Source organism: Hipposideros armiger, unplaced genomic scaffold, assembly GCF_001890085.2.
Source record: "Hipposideros armiger isolate ML-2016 unplaced genomic scaffold, ASM189008v1 scaffold_48, whole genome shotgun sequence".
NCBI classification, from domain to species: domain Eukaryota; kingdom Metazoa; phylum Chordata; class Mammalia; order Chiroptera; family Hipposideridae; genus Hipposideros; species Hipposideros armiger.
Window position 1 is genome coordinate 1912738 of NW_017731398.1, and position 22163 is coordinate 1934900.

Here is a 22163-nt window from a genome sequence, read left to right on the forward strand (position 1 = left end):
TGGGAGGTTCTCATGACCCCCTTCTTGGGTTCTATTACTTTGCTACCCACAGAACTCGGAGAAACACATTACTTACTAGATCACCAGTTTATCATAAAGGGTATATAACTCAAGAAGAACCAGACTGAAGAGATGCAGAGGGCAAGGTCTGGGAAAGACTGTGGTGCCTCCATGCTCTCTGGCACGCCACTATCCCCAAACCTCCACACGCTCACCAACCCAGAAGCCCTCCAAACTCCATCCTTCTGGGTTTTTATGTAAGCTTCATTAAATAGGTACCATTGACTTAAACAATTGGCTACTGGCAATTGATTCAACCAACAGTCCCTCTCCCCTCCAAGGAGGGGTGTGTGGTGGACACTAAAAGTTCCAACCCTCTAATCACTTGGCTGGCTTCCCTGGCAACCAGATCTCATCCTTAGGTGCTTTTCAAAACTCACCTCATTAACAGAACAAAAGACACCTTTATTGCTCTCATCCCAGGAGATTCCAAGGGTTTTAGGATCTCTGTGCCAGGAACTGAACACCAAATATATATTTCTTATTATAAATCACAACATTACAAAAGCCTTTCCCAGCCTCTGCATACCAGGTCAGATACCCCTACTATCCACACTCCGGGCAACTGGAACTCTCCTGTAGAGCACCCTCTGCATCTGGGTCACAGGCTCCTCACTGCCCCTTCCAGACAATTCTCTTCCAGCTTTGACTCTTTTGTCATCAGACTCTCACCCACTAACCTCACTGCTGCGGTCACCACAAGCCCCATGTCACTCCCCTGCATTTCTCGGTGATTTCAGCTCCTGAGTCACCACTGCCTCCCCTACACTGGTCCTGTCTGGACTCTCAGTCATTTCAGTACACATGTGGGTGATCCTGCCAACTGGCCTCTCGGTTGCTTGAACTTCTCTTCCCCCTCTCTCCCTCAGCCTCTCCAACTCCCCATCATAACCTGTCACTTATCCTTTACTCCAGCCCACCTGTAATCTTCATTTCATGCATCCCACTTTCTGCACCCTACTGGCCCAACCCACGCTCCCAATCGCCTTTACCTGCCTCGATTCCCCACGGCACTTTTTGCCTCCTCATGTGCATAAAAAGTCCTTGTTCGTTATATTTTTATTTACCGTGAGTCTCATTAGAATATAAGCAAGCTTTATGAAGGCACAGACTCGTCTGTCTGGTTCACTGATATCCCAACACCATGGACAGCGCCTAGCACGCACAACTCAACACTTGAATGAATGAACAAATTATACTTAATTATGTGTGTCATTATTCAGTATCTATTGACCTCTTCAAGGACAGGGTCAAATCCATCTCAGTCACTCTGGAAGTACTCAGTAAATATTACTTAATTGAGTGAATGAAGGAGCAATGCTAGGTGTAAGAAGTACACAGCTGAACTAATCTGCTGCTAGGAAGGGTAGCCGCTACCTGAACTCTTTGGATGCCATTCTGTTGTCACTGGCTGCCACCTGAACACAGGTGACCTAAATAAAACTGGTGATTCTGGTAAGCCCAAGCAGAAAACATCAGAAGCCCTTGGACATAGAGGTCTGAGCACATTCTGTGGTTTCTGCCTCTGCTGTGCAAATGTTTGATCCCATGGATGTGGAGAAAGTGATTTTACCTGTTACCAGTTTGATCAGCGACCTGAAAATATACATTCTAAAAACAGATTTCCTAGAAGACCCTCAACCATGAACTTCTTCCTGCAAAAAACACTGAACTAGATCCTCTCTAGGTTTCAGATCAAAGTTTCAGTCTGACTTCCTCTTCAACCTGCATATAAGATCCACTAGGTGAGTTTGGCCATCAGTGCAGAAGAGATTTGCTCTAGAAAAAAATACAAACTATACAATCAAGTTTTTCAGATGCACAGAGAATAAAATTTCACTGTGTCAGAATCAGTCTGACCTGTCATTTAGGATGGAGGGGCTTGAAACCCCCCACTTCTATGGAAATAAAGTATGGTCTGACTGGGAAACCACACCACTAAAGCACCTTCCCATTTACATTCCCAACAGGTGGGACCTTCTCTTGCAGCCAGGAGAGCCCCAGCGATAGCGAAGTAGCTATAGCACTTGGCAGATAATAATAATAATAAAAAATATATAAAAGAAGAAGGAAAAGAGGGAGGGAGAAAAGGAAGGAAGGAAGGAAGGAAGGAAGGAAGGAAGGAAGGAGCTCTCGTGCACCTTTGAGACCAACAATTCAGGCAACCACCTAAAACATGAACCACTATGAGTATGGGAAAGATTTTGATTTGTGGCCAAAAAGCGGGTGAGCAATATGGGCTTTGGAGAGCTTCCAACCTTCCTGTGTCAACATACTATCGATATAACTGATCTGATGTAGGCCCAGCCTAACAGGTTTATTTAGTCAAGATTCAGAGCCCTATTTAACGTGATCTGAATAATGTCTTAATAAACGTGATCGCAACGTGCAAGTCAACAACAGTGAAGAATTAAGTCATTCTCAGAGCCTCTACTGAAATCTGAGACACAGGCCCAGGGAGAAACTGGGAGAAAGAGAAGGAATAGCCCAGTGGATTCTGGGTGAAAAAAATCTACAGAAAACTCAGACAGCTGTGTGAAGGGCCATGCCCTCACATCAGAGCAGATTGCTACTTTCAGCCCCTGCCCTGTGACTGGTGGTGGGCTTCAGAACTTCCTTGAGGCTCGCCTCTGCTTTTTGTTTAGACCTCAAGGTATACTTCTACAACTCAAGTTGTTTTTTCATGGAATTTGAAAAGTCTTACAAAGGGTGTGAACCTCAGAATGACCTGCCTCAGAGTCATTCAACATATAACCACCAGCCCCGAGCCCTGCTCTGTGTCCTGGCTGTGGGACCTTAACCAAGTAATTTAACTTCTCTGAACTCCTTTACTCATCCATAAAACATGAAGTTTAAATTAACTAATGCATATCCACAATAACTATTAGTTCCCTTCCCTCTGGCCAACTCACTCTTCTATAGGAATCAAGTAAGACACCAGAGCCCATCTGGCATGATGGTATGTTTGCCCAGCATACCATTCTGTGGCCTCAGACATAAAGAGCCTTTGTAACCACAGAAAAGGCAAACACCCAGGCAATAATCAGTCAGTTCTGAGATGCCACCATTTCTCCTGAGGGGAGGGTCGTCTGCTAGGAAGTAAAGCAGACCTCTCTTCCCTGCACCGATTCTCCAGAAATTTCCACCAAGTACATACAGAAACCAGCGCCAATACTACAGTGGTTGGGAGGGTACAGACTTGGCCCATGGCCACAGTCATCTCACTGTGAAGGGACAAGTAAGACCAACCAAGAATTCACGGGGGATACAAACATGATGGATGCAGCCTGTCAGGGAAAAACCTGCATTATATCACAGGCCCCTTCATCCTCTTTAATGAAATGGTGCCAATTTCACCAAGTGCTTGAAAAGGCAGCTATTTGAGGCTGCATCAATTTTTCTATGCCGACAACCTCTTCAGGCACTCGCCCAAGCTCCTGCCTTGAGAGAGAGGCTCTGAGGGCTACAGTGTGACCAGGCCTGGGTGACACTCCATTCTCAGTGAACCTCACTTAATTATTTAAGGAATGAGGCATTGTTTCCTTTGTGGGCAATGCTTTCAGAACATTTAAAATGCACGGGAGAAGCCAAGGAGTCGCTTTTTTTAGCTCCCTCCCTTGAAGCAAGTGATATGGCTTTCAATCAGGCTGTGGGATTCCAATTCCAGTTTTCCAGAATATTCCATCCTTAGTGAGATATGCCTGCTTTAAAAAAAAAAATTTGAGAGAAGAAAAAAAAAAAAAAGCAGGAATCTCTGACAAAGCCAAATTCAATGAAGCACCAGTTTTGTCCCAGGGGGAGTCACTTTTAAATTTAGTAGATCAGAATCTGCTGGTGCCAAAGTAAGGTGACAGCCCAACCATCACTTGGGAGCACACTGGGTACAGGGCGCCCTCTCAGAGGTAAAGCTGTGCCCAACCAGGCTGCGAGCTCACTTCAACACTTGTTTCATCCAGCTCCACATCACAAAAGGGAGCCCAAGCCACAGGCCACCTAGGTGGGTGACTGAGGGTCCATGAGGTGGGCTTGCCACTGTGCATGAGATATGGGGAGAGCTGGGTTCGCCCAAGGCAATGCCCTAAGGAACACTGTTCCCATGCCACAGAGGGTCACCTGAGGGCCCCAGAAGTGGAGGGCCCACTCCCTGAGATGACATTTAATGTGCTGTCTCCAGAAAGACAGGCAGGCAGGCTTCTGGGGCCTCTGTACCCCAGAACTGCACACCTGAGCACCTGCAGGAGCTTCAGTGCTCCCAGCAAAGCTCAGCCCACAGAAAAGTCTCCCTGAAGATGAGGAAAGCCTGGCAACACCCAAAGCTGTTTACTGCTCAGAACAAGGAGGTTTGGACAAAGTTTCTGCATCAAAGGTATCACAGATCACCTCTTTCTGTCACCTGCCCTGTGCATAGCCCACCTGTGACTGCACTCTCAGGCTCCCTCAGACACCTGCAGAGCCAAACCCAGGCTCCCCCACCTCCCTCCCACTGACGTGAGTTCCACCAGCTGAGTCCACACAGAGCAAGGCCCCCTCCCCCAAATGGCAGCTGGTCACCTACACAGAAACAGTGCTCTCCTGGCCCTACCCTCACCTCTTGGCCCAAGTTCTCCCTTCTCTAAGCTAAAATACCCAAATCCCTTAAACAAGTGGTTCTAATCACTTTTGGGTCAAGGACCCCTTTGAAAGTCTGATAAAAACTATGGACACCCTCCCCAGAAATGCACATACGTATGTACAATTCTCCATACAGTTGGGGGAGCGGTGTTCACGGACCCCTGCATTGCTTCTAGAGACCCAACTTTCAGAAAACTTCCTTCAAATCATCCTCAGGGAACACACATCCAGACTCCTCCCACTTTGCCCTCCAGCCTCCAAATATTGCCCCACACACATCTAAATCTGGATAAACTCTGGTGCAGAACCAAATACAATGTTCTAGATGCAGAGGGAAGCAGGCTTATCACCTCCTTTATTTTATTATTACAGCTATTTCACCTACAACCAGTCTTCAAAGTTTTAGTCAATGTTTGGGACAACCACATCCCCAGGCTGACTCACGTGGAGTTCACCATCAGCTCAGGATCCCCACGTCCTTCCCACGCTCAGAGGGCTCTGCCCCACTCCCCACCTCGAGACGTGACCATGTCCCATCCTTTTACCTTGGGGACAGGCCACACCCTGCTAGTCACCCAGCAGCTCTCAGACTCCTGCTCTGTTCACTCACAAACCTGAGTCAGTCTTCCCCTCCCCGACTGGCAAACCCGCCGTGGGCTCCGTGAGCTCCCTGAAATCAGCAGGCACCAGCAGCCCACCCAGAGTATATCCCCTCCACCTTCATGCCTTAACCGAAACCACGCTGGTCCCCGAGGACAGCTGCCCCACCGTATACACAGCGGGTTTGCTCCTCTCGCCCTCCGCAGAAGCAGAACACAAGAGGACAAGGGCAAGTGTCCTTATGCCCCCTCACCCCCATGTGACTCTCTCCATGCCCTTGGAGGCCTGGCCATTGTAGCCACCGGCCTCCCACCCAGCCTCCACATCATTTCCTGCCATTGATCAGGGGCTTAAGCTCCAGGCCCAGCTTCTTCCTTTGCTCACCTCCTGTCACTGTCACCACCCATTTGGATAACTCCCAACACCCTGGACACAGTTCCTTGACCTCCTCCACGGAAAAGCCTTCGTCCCCATGCCCCTCCGATGACACTCTCCCACAGCCTTGCCAGGACCCCTCATCTCCAGAACGCACCTCAGTGTGAATTTCCACCCTCTGCTTCCTGCGCACACTGCCCATCCTTCCAGATCATTCGCGTAGGTATTCCCACCTCACAGAGACTCCCACTCACTGACTGACCACCTCCCGGATCCACTCTCTTCCTAGCATGGCCCAGACCCATCCATGGTCTATCACTGTTACCAATCCCATGAGAGTACCCTGCCTCCCCAGCCTATGCATCCTGCCATCTGCCTCCTCATGCCCACACCCAAGCAACTGGGCAACGTCACCAAACTGGGTGGACAAGTTTCACTTTAAATTCATGTTCTCTGACCTCGAACTGTCACTCTGCCATGGCCCACAAGCCTGGGTTTCTCTGGTAGGCTGGCCACCCACGCCCAGACAATTTCACACCTTCTTCTTCTCCTCAGACCTCCCACACTCCATCCCCCACCCTGGCTCTCAGCAGATGACCTGCCTCATATTTTATGGAGCAAACAGGAGCCATGGGCTGGAACGTGGGTCGTCCACCACACCTGAGCCTGCCTGAATCTGCCCCACCGTGGCCACCCCGCCTCCTTTCCAGGAGAGGGTACCTTCCTCTCGCCCTCCACGGGACAATTCTTCCCCTGGTGCCCGGAACCCTGCCATCTTCTCAAGCCTCCTCTGTCACCCCCTCCTCTGGGGCAGCTCCTGTCAGCATCCATGCGTGCTAGAGCTCTGTCTTGAGTACATCCTCCCTCTACCTACAGCTCTCACGTTAATGTCCCATTTCTCGGCTCCCTTAACAGTCAATTTCTTGAAAAAGTGGTCCCCACATCCCCACACGGCCCCTGGCCCAGCCTCCTGCTCATCTTCCAACTCACCTGGCTCCTGGCTCCACCTCACCGCTGAGCTGGCTCAGGTCAGGGCCACCTGCAGCTGTCATGCCGCCCAGTCCCAGGCCGCGTCTCAGCAGTGCTCACGCTGTCCTCCTTGAGACACTTCTCCATCAGCGTTCTGATGCCACCGCCTTGTTTCCTCCTCCCTCACTAGCCACTCCTCCTCCACCCAAACAATGGGTGCTCCAGGCTCCTGAGCCCTCTTTCCTGCCTACCCCCTCTCCATCGTGACCTCGCCCAGTCGATGTGCAGTCTGACCTCTGCTGAGCCCCAGGTGCATATAACTCACTGCTCCACTCACGTGGACCCTGAACTTGACTCCCCCACCCAGCTCCTAACCTCTCCTCCAGGCCTCCCTGCATCTACTAGGTGCTTAAACCAAAACCCATGCCCTATATCTAATCCCTCTGAAAGTTCTAGCGAACCCATCTCCAAACCGTCTGTGGAATCCGCCCACTTCTCTCCCTCTCCTTTGCGACCTTCTCAGCCCCAACCAGCACCCTCTCTACCTGGGACCCAGAACCCTGTCACTTGTCTCTTTGCTTCAATTCTTGTCCCTTTCAGAGCAGTCTTAACACTGAAGAAGGGCCGTGTCGCAGCCCTGGTAAATCCTTACATCTTATTCAACTTCCATGCATCTGACTTAGAAGCCATCGTCCGCGCCACAGCCCACCTCGTCCCCCCACGTCTCTCCAGCCCCACACTGGGCTCGCTCCTCTCACCTACTCCATCCAGCCACACGCTGATTTCAATTTCTCAAACATTCCTGGCAGCTCCTTCCCATTCTAGGTCACTGCACCTGTTCCTACCTCCTCCTAGAATGCTCTATTCCTGTTCTTCACATGAGGTAGCAGCTTAAATGTCACCTCTTCGGAGAGGCATCTCATAACCACACGCTGTAAAGGTGGTCTGAGCCTTAGCTTCTTTTCCTTATGGCACTGAGCACAACCTGAAGTTATTTTATTTGTGGATTTATTTAGAGGTGTTCTGGGGGGGGGGGAGCAGAGACAGGTGGAGTCTGTCTCCCTCACTAGAATGTAAATTCCATGGGCAGGGGGACCATGTCTGATTCACTTACCATAGCTACATGTTGAAAGCATAACATTATGGGTATACTGGGTTCAAATACATTAAAATTCATTTCATCTTTTTTAATGTGGACACTAGACTAGGTAAAATTACATAAGTGGCACTCATATTTCTATTGGACTGCACTGGACTAGTTGGCAAGGGTGGAGGAGACGCAGAGCATGATAATATGTTGACATAACATTGTATTAATTAAGTATTTTATGTGATAAGCAATATACAGGGGCCTGGGCCAAGGATTCAGGGTTCATAGAAGACAGGTAGATCAGGCTAGGTGACAGCGGGCTTGAAACGCCAAACTAATGAGGATGAAGTCATGAATCACTGCCACTTAGATGGATGCCTTGCAAGTAGCTTACGTCAGATATCCAATATGTGCACACATTTGAAGGTCTACAGAGGATGTGTTCCAACATGGTCACATACCACATATCCTAATCCTTCCTTCTGCACTGGATTCCCAGGCCAGTGTCATGGACACAGTCTAGATATTCTTGTCTGCGTAAGACTCAATGCTCCCATCTCCTCCTCTTCCTATCTCATACTTAAAGAATTAGATTCATCGAAAGAAACAAGGGTTTGTGGGCTGGCCAAGTGGTGTGTTGGTTAGGAGTTGGCTTGGGATGCCAGCTCTGAGCAGCAGGGCCCCGGTTCGGATCCCACATGAGGGCCAGTGATGCTGCATCCTCTACAGCTAAGATGGTGAACAACAGCTCGACCTGGAGCTGGGCTGCCCTGAGCTGCCATGAGCGGCCGTCCAATGGCTGGTGAGCGACTGCCTCACCCAGGAAGAGCGCAATGATAATACCAACATGGGCCAGTGATGTCCTCCACAACTAGACTGAAGAACAGAAGGACAGCAACTTGTCTGTTCCCCTTCCCCGATTCCCCAACGCTGTTCCCCTCCCCTAATTCCCCAAAATCTTTAAAAAAAAAAAGGAAAAAAGAAAAAAAGAAACAAGGGTTTGTTACATTCTGGTATTTCTGACCATCTCAACTTTGGGCCACTGTGAGAGGGACTCACTGAGTGGGGCTGAGGGGAGAGAGTTATGAAGAAGCAATCGCCCATCTTCCATGGGGCGCATGCCAAATCAGATGCTGTGGGGAGAAGGGCATGGATAAACCGCCCCCCACCCTGCCTATGTCCTCAGGCACTGAGCTTGCCCTCCAGGTCACCACATAATGTCCATTCCTCCAAGAGATTATCCGCTCCCATGGAGCAAGAAAATCCACTTCTCACAGAGGTTAATAAACTTACACATCTCATTACTCAAGGAGGTCACGCTAGCAAGAATTTCAATGCATTTTTTAGAAAGGGACTGGAAGAATTATTAACAACAGGAACAATGACTGGCTACCCAGAGAAGCAAGGGCAGAAAGGTGACTGATGGGGACAGAGAGGGCTCCCACACACCACACAGTGTCCCCCCAGGGCTGCGGATGGCAGAGCACTCAAAGTCCAACCAGGGTGGCCATCTCTGCATGCCCACCATCTGCTCTGTGACTGCTCACCTCTGCTTCTGCTCCCAGGTCTCTTGGTGTGCTGGAGAGTTGTCCAGCTGTGGTGACTAGCACCTTTACAAACTCACATTCTTGAATCTCTAACTGGCCCATCACAAAGCAGTATTTGCACCAGCTAACTTCCTGCCCCAACCCCACAACCTGCTGTACTAAACCATTTCCTTAGCTCACACTGAGAAGGGAAATTAGCCAACCCATCTCCCTCACTCCCTTCCCACCACCGCGTCAAAACGCCTGTGTGCCTGCACCTTGCCTGGTCTGACGACCATCCCGGGCCCCCTTCTGGAGGCTGACTCCTTCTCTAAGCTCTCACTCTAGTCCCCTCAGGCCTACAACCTCACTGCCTCTCACCTTTTTCCCGTATCTTCAATCTCTTCCTTTGCTTTGACCTCAACCTCCCAACATGCTCAACTCATGAAACAAAAATCAACCTTCCTTCTACACTGACTCGCCCTGCATCTTCAACCAGACTTCTCTATTCCCTCTCCACATTCACTCCTTAATCGCCTGAAAATGGATTTGTACCTTCACACTTGGCTGAAGCTGCCTCAACATCCATCAGTGCCCTACCTTTCCCACTCCACAGAGGTATTTAACAGCCGGCACCCTGGGCCCCCACCCTACCCCAAGCCTTCTGAGACACACACCGTCTTTTCAGCCTCCACTCCTCTGGTCTCTGCAATTGTCTCTCCTCCGCCCTTCCTCTGACTCTCATCACCTCCCAGTCTCATCCACTGGCTTCTTTCCCTTTCCTCCAATTGTAGGCCTTTCCCAGGGTTGCCTCTTCATCTTTTTGACCCACTCTTTCCTTGGGTGACGGCTCCCACATCTGTTTCTGGGAATCTATCGTAAATGCTGAGCTGGATTTCCACTTACAGAGGCCACCCCTTGGATGACCCAGCACAAGTGGAAATCTACCATATCCACCCAACACTAAACTCTCATCATTCCCTCCTGCAAAAAAATAATGCATCTCTTGTGTTCCCAGTCTCAGTCAACAGCACCACCACCAACTCAGTCACACAGTCTAGAAACATTCGAATTGCTAGCAACTCAGTCTCTCCCTTTCTCTCATCCCAAACATAGAGAGCTGTGGGACCACCTCCCATATGACCCTCATGGGTGCTTTGGCCTCTAGAAAGTACATCTTAAGAACATGGATTTTGCTCTCAAACAGGCTTGAGCTTGATTCCCAACTCTGCTACTTCTTGCCTGGGAGCTTGAGCAGATTACTGATCTCTCAAGCCCAGTTTCTCCAACTATGAAAGGTGGGGGCTGCTGTGAGAATTAAATCAGATACTGTACAGACAGCACTCTGCATAGTAACTCAACCCACTGAGTCTTCATTAAATGATGGCTTAATTCATGTCCTAATTTAGCAACATCACAGGAAAGAACATCAAGGTTTCTACCCTTCATCCTCAGTGTTACATATATTTTTTCTGTTTTCCTGTACTACACACATCCCCGAAGACTGCTTCAGATCCATCACAGAACAAGGCATGGTTTACATTTTACAGGCACACCTCGGAGATACTGTGGGTTTGGTTCCAGTCCACCGTAATAAAGCGAGTATTGTAATAAAGCAACTCATAATCTTTTTGCTGAAGGAGGCTCTTGCCTTTAATTTGTAAAAAGCACATCTGTGAAGTGCAATTAAAGCGAAGCACAATAAAACGAGGTGTGCCTGTGCAATTCTCCTTTCTCCTCTCCATCCCTTCTGCTCTCACCGTTTCTCGCCTAGACTGTGGCTCGCTCCTATTAGGCCTCTTCCATCCAATCTCTTAACTCTCCACACTGCCCTTCATGACTACCTCTGGAATCATTTTCTTAACACAAGTATTATTCTTCTCTTCAAAACTAACACAGTTCCCTCACTGCCTATAGACTGAAGTCCAAACTCCTTGGTATAAACCATGTTTCTGCCTCCTACCCCAAGTTATCTCTTCCTCTCCGAGCCCACTGCCGGCCACTGCCCAGGTTGGAACTCATTCTTTGATCCCAGAACTAACCGCTCCCCCTACCTCCAGCTTCACCCATGCCTGGCTCCCTGTCACCCACAGAATTAAGTCCCAACACCTTGGCACAAAGGTCTTCCCTTCATGCCTGTACCTTCCTGACCCTTTTCCATACTCACTACACACTTCACATTCTTTCTCACCTCCCTGCCCACTGCTAATATAATAGCTAGTGCACATTGAAACGTGTGTTCCATTGAATCCTGAAGACCATCCTGTGACGTTAGGACTATGACTCTTCCTGTGTCACACATGAGGACACTGAAGCTCAAAGGTCAGTATCTTGCTCCAGATCACATGGCCAAGTGAATGGCAGGCCGGAGTCCAAGGTCTCTGTTCTTGGCCTCCAAACCGCACTGCTTCCCATGGACGCCTCTCTCATCTAAACTCCTTCCAAATTCCTATTCATCATCCAGAAAGTGCATCTTAAGAACATGGATTTTGCTTTCAAACGGACTCAGTTAGAAGGTTGCTTCTGTCAAGAAGCCTTCTCTTCTTGTAGAGTTAAGCATTTTATTTGTTCACATTTTAAAAACGGAGCTTATCTCATTGCCTTGATTACCTGCTCACCATCCATCTCCCTCAGGAGGGTGGGGACACTGTTCTAACAAGCTCTGTCATTCTGGTGCCTGGACCAGAGAAGGTGCTCAATGGCTAGGTGATGGTCATTGGTCAAACGGTCAAGAAAGATATAAAAGCTGATGAAGAGATGAAGGGTGATCAGAAACAGTTCAGATCAGGAGACAGGAGACAGAAACCAAGAGATGTGAGACCCTGAAACCTATCAGTATATAGTCCACATGGCCCCTGGTCCTATAGTCCTACTCAGTGACCCATTAGGTAATGTCTGTTGATGTCCACCTCCCTTACTAGACTATAAGCATCATGGGGCCACAGATTTCATCACTGTGTGCCTGGCACCTACAACAGTGCCTGACACAAGGTCACCATTTCTTGAGTGAATGAATATGCAGATAATAAAAATGAAGGGTTCCCACACAAATCCTGAGTCTGATTCCCACAGTGGAAAGAAACATCTCTTTTTGTCTACACTTGTGCCTCCTCTTGAAAGAACTGGCTGGCAGACTAGTTTTCTTGTTGGCATATGTGGTCAGCTCTCCTGACCTTCCCAGTCCTCTGGCCAGTGACACTCCTCCACCCACACTACCTGAGGGGCTTAGTAATGTGAGACAAGGCTTCAGAGGGCAAACCTCATACTATGTGGGTCATTATGACAGGGAACCAATGCTGGCACTGCTCAGGACTGGGGGCGAGCAGCTGAGGACTGTTGGGAGGGGGTGCCCAAGAGGATTAAAGATGAGTGACAGACCATCTCCAACCACATATTTCAGGTCACCTGCCAATCTCCACCCAAAGCAGAAATGAGGATGATGATGATGATGATGATAAACTTTGCCACCGCTTATGTGCCAGGCATTGTGCTAAATGTTTACACATATTTTCTCATTCAATCATCTCAGTCATTGAACAGATGAAGCTTAGAGAGATAAAATGTCCAAGCTCACACAGCCAACCAGGGGGGCTGGGATTGACCTGTCTGTACTTAGCCATCCTCCCCAGCTCAGAGAAGTGACCCACCATGACGGCAAACTCACCACTTGGTGACACAGCTAGCTCTCTCTTCAGTCTGCTCAGAGGATTCAGAGCTCTTCCTCACAGTCACTGAGCTGAAATCTGCCTCGATGCCATCTCCACCCAGAGCTCTTTTCCTGCCCTTTGGAGCCTCCCGGAACAGGCTCCACTCCTTTCCCCATGAGGTCTTTCTCCGTCACCCCTCTCCCCCAGGACAACAGAAGCCAAAGCAATTCTTTTTTCCAATTAAAAGCTTTTCCAATTAAAGATCCCAAAAGGGATCCAATGCCTAGGCAGTGGGGTCTGCAATATTTCTCACTAATTGGGTCCCTGTGGTTACCCCTGACAGAGCTGAAGGAGGACAAAGGGCCCTGGGCTCGGCCGGCCCCTCTCTGGTAATCTGGACCAAGGCAAAGAAAAGGGGCCTATCTGAGCCCCTCCCATGATGGGACCCAGCCTCCTTTTAGCTGGGAGGCACCTGTATACTAAGTGGTTTCTTAATGCACGACTCTCAGGCTAACTGCTTTGGCTGGAGGCAATGCTTTATCCTAAGCTTTTTTGCCCAGTAGAGTGGACCCCACAGTCCCTAATTCCTAAGAGGAATAATAATAAGACTATCAACCAGGTTTGTGAATAAAAACACTTTTAAAAAAAATGTCTCTAGTCGTTGACAAATGTCTAAATGTGTTCCCAAAAGCATATTTTTATTCTAACAAGCTAATTTGAAATATAATTTAAATAAATGCTACCAGAATGACACCATATGACTAACAGCACCCGGTGGCAGAAGTACCGGAGACTTTGTCGTACATTTAGCAGAGGCTTCCAACCTGACCACACGAAGTGCACCCCACTAGGAAGCTGGCTCCTGATGCCAGCACTCACCTCCCACCCTATTGTATAAATACGACTTGGGGGCAGCCTGCACATGCAACACCTGGACACGTACACACACAGCAAGCCGTGCTTAGAAACCAGTGGATTGAAACCAGCACAAATTAGAAGTGTTGGGCCCCAATTCCTTACCCTGCTTTGTTTTACTCAACTTATTTCCACTGGAAAAAAAAACAAAAAACAAAAACAAAGTCTATCTAACTCTCAAGATCTATAAGGTCAAGACTTGGTCCACCTGAGATTTCTAACATTCCGGAAAATGCTTTCTCTCTATTGTAAATCTCTTTCTGGACTGCTGTTCACTTTACTTGTGACAAAGGTGAAAGAAATCTTTCTTTCAAATGGAAAAGGAGATCCTATGCCCACTCCATGTACCAAGGGTTCTGGGTGCTGATGCTGGCTGAGGTGACATGTCACAGGATTTATCCAGGTGTTGTTTTGTTTTTAATTGCCTTACAACTACAGCAGGGACTGTCCTTCCCGTACAGATGTCCCTCACCAAAGGAATTCACTGTAGGAGGGTGCGTGACGCCCACCAAAAGGTACTTGAAGCAGAAGGGGCACTCAGGTGTGGGCAAGGTCTTGCTGGCAGGGAACCTTCTCATCCAGGTCTTAGAGCAGAATCTCCCTGCCCTGATATTTCCACACAAGCAGAAACAATCTGAGCAGCTGGGCCCAGTCCACCAACCACCCTTAGCGACAGCAATGAATCCTTGAAGTTCTCACCAAGATTCACTAAGGAGCGGTGACTCACCCAAAATTACAGTGTCACTGCAAATTATCCAATGTTCACTGTGATCCTGGTCTCCTCCACTGTTTCTTTCCTTTGGTATTTCATTTAAAGCAAACAACAGCTTTGAACGGATTGTCAAAATGTCCTTTTCACTTTTTAAAAATATACCCTGCCTTGTTCTATAATAGAAAGGATTTAAGCAGATTTACAAAGATGTATAAAATTCAGCAAAATGACAAATTAGAAGTAGGTGTGGATTTAAATGATGATGTCTATTTATAGTTATTGGCATGGAAAGATGTCCATTCAAGGTATTTTAAGTTTAAAAACTTATGTTATAAAATAGGATTTTATAAAATAAAATTGCATTTTGTTAAAAATATATTTGCTCTATGTAGACATCTCTCCAGACACAGGGACATATACACACAGGAAAATGTCTGCAAAGACACATATGATTGCTGATGGAGGCTAGCCTGCCACATGGGATGCCAAGTCATTTTCATTCCTATCTTTATACTGTTATGTTTTAGGATAAACATGTAATATTTTTATAATTAGAAAAAAAGCAAAACTATTTTCATTTTATTAAAAAAAAAAAGAGGTGGTAGGTGAGAAAGAGTGAAAGCAAACAGGGTAGGGCCACAAATCTAAATGAGGAACAGAGAGAATGGATGAGGTCTGATAAATGTGCTAAAGGTGAACACACATTTGACTCTAGGTTCCCTGGGAACCATTACAGAAAAGAAACCTAGTAATTTATACAAAATCTGTTAGACAAAGTCCATTAGACAAAATCAACCACCCCTCTGCTCTGGGTCCTCCTTTAGGGGACTGTGTACAAACATAAAATGTGCCCTTGGCTCCATCCTAATACCCCCAAGGCCAGGCATTTCAGGGCTGTTTCCAACAAAAATGATGGCATCTCCCCAAAAGTCAATTCACAGAGAGTTTTCATTCATTCATTCCTATCACTCATTCATTCAATAGCTATCTGTTTAGTGCCCACCCCATTCCAACTACTGTGTATTTTTCCAACTCTGACACTAAGGGAGAGGGCAGTTTAGATAATGGTGATCCTAAATGCTAACAGCCTCCCCAGCACCTCCCCAGAGTCTACTGGTCCCCAAATAGCCGGGCACTGCCTCTGACACCCTACGGATTATAACACTCTGCTTAAACTCACATGCAAGGCAGGTACCTGCATATGTGACTTATCTCCCCTTCTATACTATAAACTCCACACGGGCAGGAAATAACTAGAATCTGTGTTCACCCTGGATCCCCAACAGACTAACTGCCTTACAGATGAAGAGATGGAATGAACCTTAGAAAGTAAAGTCTAAAAAACCCACAAGACCAGGAGAAGACAAGTTCCCTCCATATATCTGAGAGATTGTATCAATTTTAGCCAACAACCTGCGAAGAAAAGGCCATAATTTCTAGGAACTACATAGTTTGGTGTGATTCAGGAGGAATGGAAAATTAGAGGAGAAGGAATGAACATCAAAAGAAAGTTAATCGGTATAGATTACCGAAAGACGGCCCGAGGTGTTAGATAACCAAGATTGTGGCCTTGCACACTGCAACGTAATCTTGGCTGAACAAAATAAATGAGTGTAAACTGAAGCCAAACAGACATACAGTAGATGTCTTGTTTGTAAACACTGACCAAATCAGCTAAAAGTCACAATAGCAGACAAGACGGCTTTTCTGTTAGCCTTTCACAGGCAAGTAAAAAGATTATTTACAACTCCAACACTCGGATGACAGCCAATGCCCGAAAATTAGCCCAAGTCATAACAAAAGCTAAATGGCTTGCTTTAGCATTAAAAGAAAACTACATCCAAATGAGATTTCTTTCTCCCTACATAAAAGCTATATAAAAGGTAATCCAAAACTTATCACAACTTCCGGGCCAGCATCCAAGCAAGACTGCCCAGCATATTCAAGCATTAGCTCCATCAAAAAATATTTATTGGGGGACTGTTAGGCGTCAGACACTGTGCTAGGTGTTGGGATACACTGATGAAAAAGGTAAGACCCTATCCTTGTCAGATGCTATCAGGGAAGAGATTATAAATAACTAAACGAGGCCTAGATGATTGCAGGTGTGCTGCAGAAACAAAGGTGGGGCTATGTTAGTGAGGAATGGGGGTGTTCGGGAAAGACTCTGAGCAGGTGACCCTGATGTGGAATTCTGAAGGATGAGCAGAAAGAAGGTATTTGCAGAGCTAGGGCAGAGCGCTCCAGGCAGAGGGGACAGCACGTTCAAAGGCCCCGAGGCAGGGCAGGAAAAGGAAAGGAGGCCGTGATATCCGTGAAGGTCAGGCAGAATGGCGGGTAAAGCTGGAGATGGAGCACAGGCCAGCCCCTTGAAGGCTGAAGAGTGTGTAGGGAAGACAGTGATGAGATGTGATTTGCAATTTTAAAAGTCAGTCACTTGGAATCCAGTGTGGAAAATGGACTGGAGGTACCTAAGAGTTGAAGCTGGGGGCCTGTTAGGAAGTTAGTTCAGGAAGGAGGCAACAGTGGCCATGTATAGAGTGAGAGCTATGATTATGGGCAGAGGTGAATGCACTCCAGGCATATCCTGGAAGCAGACCCATGAAATGAGGGAGAGAGGAATACAGGATGACTCTTAGCAAGGACATGGATGATGGGGCCACTGACTGGGACGGGGAAGACAGGGGGAAGGAAACAAGTGGAAGGGATAGCAAGAGCTCCATGCATGGTTGAGTCACAAGTCCAGGGGAAAACATGGGACTCATCAGCATATAGGTGGCATTTAAAGCCATTGGGGGGGTTGGGGGGGGTAACACGACCTAGGACGAGAGTGTTGACAGTGGAAAGGAACCAGGAGCAGTCCCTAAGCAACCCTGTCATTCAGAGGTCAGGCAGAGGAGCAACCAGCAGGGAGACAGAAAGGAGTCATCAGGAAGCTAAGAGGCAAACCAGGGGAGACTGGTGGCAAGAAGCTGGGTGGCGAGCTGTTTCAAGGAGGAGGGCGCGGCCATTGGTGAGGACCGCAGCTGAGGTAGAGTAAGAAAACGACAGTCTGGCAACGTGCAGGGCATCAGGGACCCTGGCAGTTTTGGTGGAAAGGTGGGAGCCGAAGCCCAAGTGTAGAGTGTGGGGGGTGAGCAAATAGTGGGTGAAGAGCTGAAGCATATTGTGTACTGATGGGAAAAAGCCTGGGGAGAGAGGGAGGTGAAAGAATGAGAAATGTTTCCTGATGAGGTGAGGGCAGAAGGGATGGGTGGTCCCCCCCAGAGGGGTTAGCCTCTGGTAGGACAAGAGGAGGAACTGGCCATCTAGTAAAACAGGTGGGAAGGGAAACCAAGGGCAGCTGCACAAGGCACTGTAGGTGTGGTGGGAGATGGTGCTGTCCTGGGTCTTGGCTTCTCTTCTGTCAATGAAAAGGGAGGCGAGGTGTGTTCAGGGGGAGGAGAGGATATGAAATAGCTGCCTTGGGGAGTGAGAACACAAACCACAAACAATGCAAAACACTTCACGGAGAAGCTAGAGGCTGCAGTGAACATCTGAATGGGGAAAAGCATCTTAATTGGGGAGAGGTAAACTCAGATTTTTTTCCCCCCTTAAATCCTGGTTATGTCTACACACTAGAGCCATGACAACACTGTAGGACCACAATGAACTTTCCTACTGGCTGCCTACTCAACTCTAGGAAAAGATGACATTGGTTCTATTTGTGGTTAAAATGGCTCCCTCCACCTGCCTCTGTCTGAACTGCTTATCCAGCCCTAGCTCCATCTCAGTTTACAACCATGGCTCGTACATTCCCATAAATTATAGAAGTGGATATATTAAAAATGGCAGAAGTAGGTAAGAGTTACAAGCCAGCCCTTACCTACGAGAAGTGAGTAATAGACATTTACGGATGATGTTAAAATTACATGAGAGACATTCCATTTTAAACAAAATATCCCTAAGCTACTCCTCCCTGCTCTCCACAAAAATTATTTTCTGATGTTTCCTTTAAGCTTTTATGAGTAAATATTTTCATTTCCACAGAGCCATTTGATCTCAACCACAGTTGGAATTTCAATATTTGTTTTTGATCATGTAAGTGTGTTGGGTTGGTTTTCTGCTGGCTGTGGGGGAGGGGCCAGAGTGTTAAAATGACCAGATTCCTTTCTTGTCTACCTTGAGACCTACATTTGCCAACTCCTTCTTCCCATACATTTTTCTTTTCAAGTATGAAATCTGAGAGCTGCAAAGGTTCCCACTGCTCAAAGAGCAGCCCCTTCACAGTCTACCAAAGGGTCACTGGAAATGTTACAGAAAGTCAGCTTCCCAGGCAGGGTGCCTCTGGTAAAATCTCCCAGAGTTTTTGTATGTGTGACATCTCCTGGGTCAGCACCAGCGTTTTAAGCAGACCTCTTGGCTTCCCTCTGTCCCTGCCATGCTCATGTTGGTCCAGAGCCCTCCTACTGTCCCTTCCTCAGAATTCCTCTTGGCCTGCCTCTGGTTCCTCCAAGCACCGTGCAGCCCCGCAGATCAAGTTCGCTGGGTAAAATGACTCCAGACTCTCATCTGGAGTAAGGCGCCACACCAGGACCATCTCGCCCCTTTCCACTCCTCGCCCGTCCCCAGGCAGGAAAGCAGCAGCTCCAGCCCCACAGAGCAGAGGAGGACTGTAGGAAGGATGCTAAACTAAGCTCAGCAGCAGGGGATGTGGCGATTCAGCGGCTCCAGCTCACTGGCAACCTCCACTCCCGTCAGGCTGTGGCTTACTGGTGCCCACACAGTGTCCCTCTACAAACGCTCATCAGCTGCCCAACCTGGGGGAAGCCACAGCACCACTCCAGTTTCCTCATCTGTGAAATGGGCATAATAACCATTCCCTGAACCGACGGCTCATCCTCGAAGAACACGCACCTCGAGAGCAAGCGTGACGAGTTAACTGTGTTATGAGGACAGTGGCTCCCTGACTCACAGCGCCTGCTGCTCAGAGACGCCAGGAGAAATCAATCCCGCTTTTCGAATTACTCTATGTACTCTGGAGCATTAGTCACTTCGACAGAGTATTTCAACTTCTTTCCTGAGCCGATGCTCGGCTGTTTCAAAAGACTGAAGCCTCACCTAGGCTCCTTACGGACTGCCATCCTCCTCAGCCACCTCACAGCAGACTCAAAGTTCACGCTCTCTATGCTGGGGAGTTATTAATGTTCTTTCCAGGAAAACTTGGATTTCCATTTGGTTTGTAATAAACCCAGTCTTGGAGGAGGGCAAACTGCTTCCTACACTCAGACACAGGCCCTGGAGTTGGCCGACCATGCCCGGGAGCGAACGGACCGCGGCACCGCCGAGGCACCGAGGCCGGGCAGGCGCCTGTACACGCGCGATGCCCGCGCCCGGGCAGCTCGGAAAGAAGGTCCGCGGGCACCGCACGTTCGCTCCGGGTTCTGGGTGCCGGGGCTCAGAGCCGGGACGCGGTGGCGGCCCCGCAGCCCTCGCGCGCTACAGGCTCACTCACCCCATCTCCGGCGCTCTCCTGCGGCCGCTCCGACGGGGCCTCTCGCGCTCGCTGTCCGCCGGCTCGGCAGCCGCTCCCCGCGCGGCACATGCGGAGGCCCGTGTGCGCCCGGTTCAGCCCCGGCGCCGCTCCATTCCGCGGGCTGTGCTGGTGCTGCAGCCGCCGCCGCCAGGCGCGGGCGGGCGGGGGTTGGGCCTCCGGGGGCTGGGCAGCCACGCTCAGGCGGTGCCCGCCCCGCCCTGCTCCCCCACCCCGCTCCTTACGTAACCTAGTGGCCCCGGGGCGCTGTACCCAGATTGAGGGCGGGAGCTGGGGCAGGGCGTGGGGGGCGCTGATACTCGGTGGTCGCTGGCCTCCCCGGCAGCCCCCTTCCCTTTGCGATCCGGCGTCAGCGCGCCCCCGCCGCATGCACATCTGGGGGCTCCGGGAAGTGCCGCGAGCCAGCATCCTGCTGCTGGACTGAGTCCCAGTCGCAGCTGGAGGGGGCTCTGGGGGTCCCCTTACTTTGCAGGTAAGGCCCTGAGGCCCCGTGAGGGGAAATGATTTACCCAAGGTCACACATTCAGATGAGAGCTCTGATCTTCCGGCTCTGAGATGGGCACGGCCACGCCCCTCATTGAAGCCCACCTTCATCTTGCTGTCCTCTGCCAGGCTGAGTGGCTCAGGGAACGTGCCGCCATGAAATTCCGGATCCTAACCACGCGGCAGGTGTTCTGGGCTCTTCCCTGGGTAAAGATGGGATGTGGGCGCCCAAGTAGGGGCTAACTGGTTTTAAGGAGGTTTGATCAAGCTTGTCTTATTCTTAGAGCAAGGGAAACTGAAATGGCAGCAGTGGAAGGTAAAGCAGAGCAGTCTCTTAACCCCCTTCCACATATCGGTTCCTGATTCCCTAAAGACTGGCACTGGGGCTAACCTAACTTTGGTCCCCTCTCTCGGCCTGACACAGGATAATCTGCTGAGAACATACTGCCCACACGAGCCTGGCATCTTAGGACAGTAAAAAGTCAAGGAACAAGCATATGAAGCTTGGCTACCAACCCTACCCCACTGTTCTCTCTCCTGAACCACAACTTTACCTGCTAACCCTCAAAATCTCCTGGGGTGGGGGTGGGCACCAACAGTTGGCCAGTAACTTTCACAATTACATATCTAATCATGTCACTCTTCTTAAAATCAGTGGCTTCCTTCCCACTGTCCTTGGGATGAAGACTGACACACTGAACACGGGTTCAAGGCCCTGTCCCATCGTGCCTCCATTGCCCTCTCTGGCCTTTTCTCCTCTCAATCTCCCCCTTGCTTTCTGCACTCTAGCCACTGGCCAGACTCCTTTCAGCCCCAGGATCTTTTCACATGCTATTCTTAAAGTCCGGAAAATTTTCTCTTCTCCTGTCTGACACCCCAACCCCCTGCCGAGTCAATTTCCTACTCACTTTGCAGATCTGTTAAAATGTCACTTCCTTGTGGAACCTTTACCTAAGGCCCCAGACGAGACTGTGAATTCCCACTTTTTCTTCATTGCACTTACTGTTTTGTTATATTTGTGAAATTATTAGCTTAATATCTGTCTCCCAGGCACATCTGCAAACTCTATGAAGCCCTATCTTTTTGCTCGGCTCAGCTGGAGCAGGGGAACCAGGAGACAGAGTCATGGTGCCGCGGAGACAAGTAGCATCCAAACCCCGAACGGGAGTTTCCTTCGTTCCCCTGATGGAAAGGGCACATCGCGTTACCTTGGGAAGATGCAGTGAGGACAAACAGGCAGGGCTGGTGAATCACTGGGCCGCTTCACACAGTCAGTGGAAAGCAGGGCGATGCTGGAGGGGTGAACCCATGTGAGGTTAAATGCTGTGATTAAAGTGGCTGTCACTCTGGGTAAAGGCTGTCACCACAGGGTGAGGAGAGGAAAGGGTTGATTAGACAAGATTTGGAAATGGATGCCCCTTGTGTCCCCTTCGGGGAATGGCCTCCACGCCTCTCCTGCAACCCCAGCTGCAGGCCCAAGAGCTTTCCCAGACACCCAGAGCCTCGTCTATGCTTCCAAGGTGTCCTTACTGGCAGTATTTCATCAACTTGGAACCTTCCCTAGAAAGGGGCCACCTAATTTCCCTATCAGGGCCTCCCCTCCATCAAAGCCACCATAGTCACCCTTTTTCTGTGGAAAATC

At 49.1% G+C, this 22163-nt stretch overlaps 1 protein-coding gene across 6 annotated transcripts in view; it reads right to left on the minus strand.

The window, feature by feature from the left end:
- Positions 1-22163, minus strand: part of HOMER2 (homer scaffold protein 2) — a 104549-nt gene that overhangs the window by 60514 nt on the left and 21872 nt on the right. Inside the window, exon 1 of one of the 6 annotated variants that reach the window (XM_019640047.1) lies at positions 20000-20222. The exons of 4 other annotated variants lie outside the window; for them this stretch is intronic. In XM_019640047.1, coding sequence (XP_019495592.1) covers positions 20000-20004 — 5 coding nt within the window. In that variant the 5' untranslated portion in view covers positions 20005-20222. Of the gene's footprint in view, positions 1-19999; positions 20223-22163 lie in introns of those variants that run through there. One more of the 6 variants, XM_019640048.1, reaches the window with a different exon arrangement.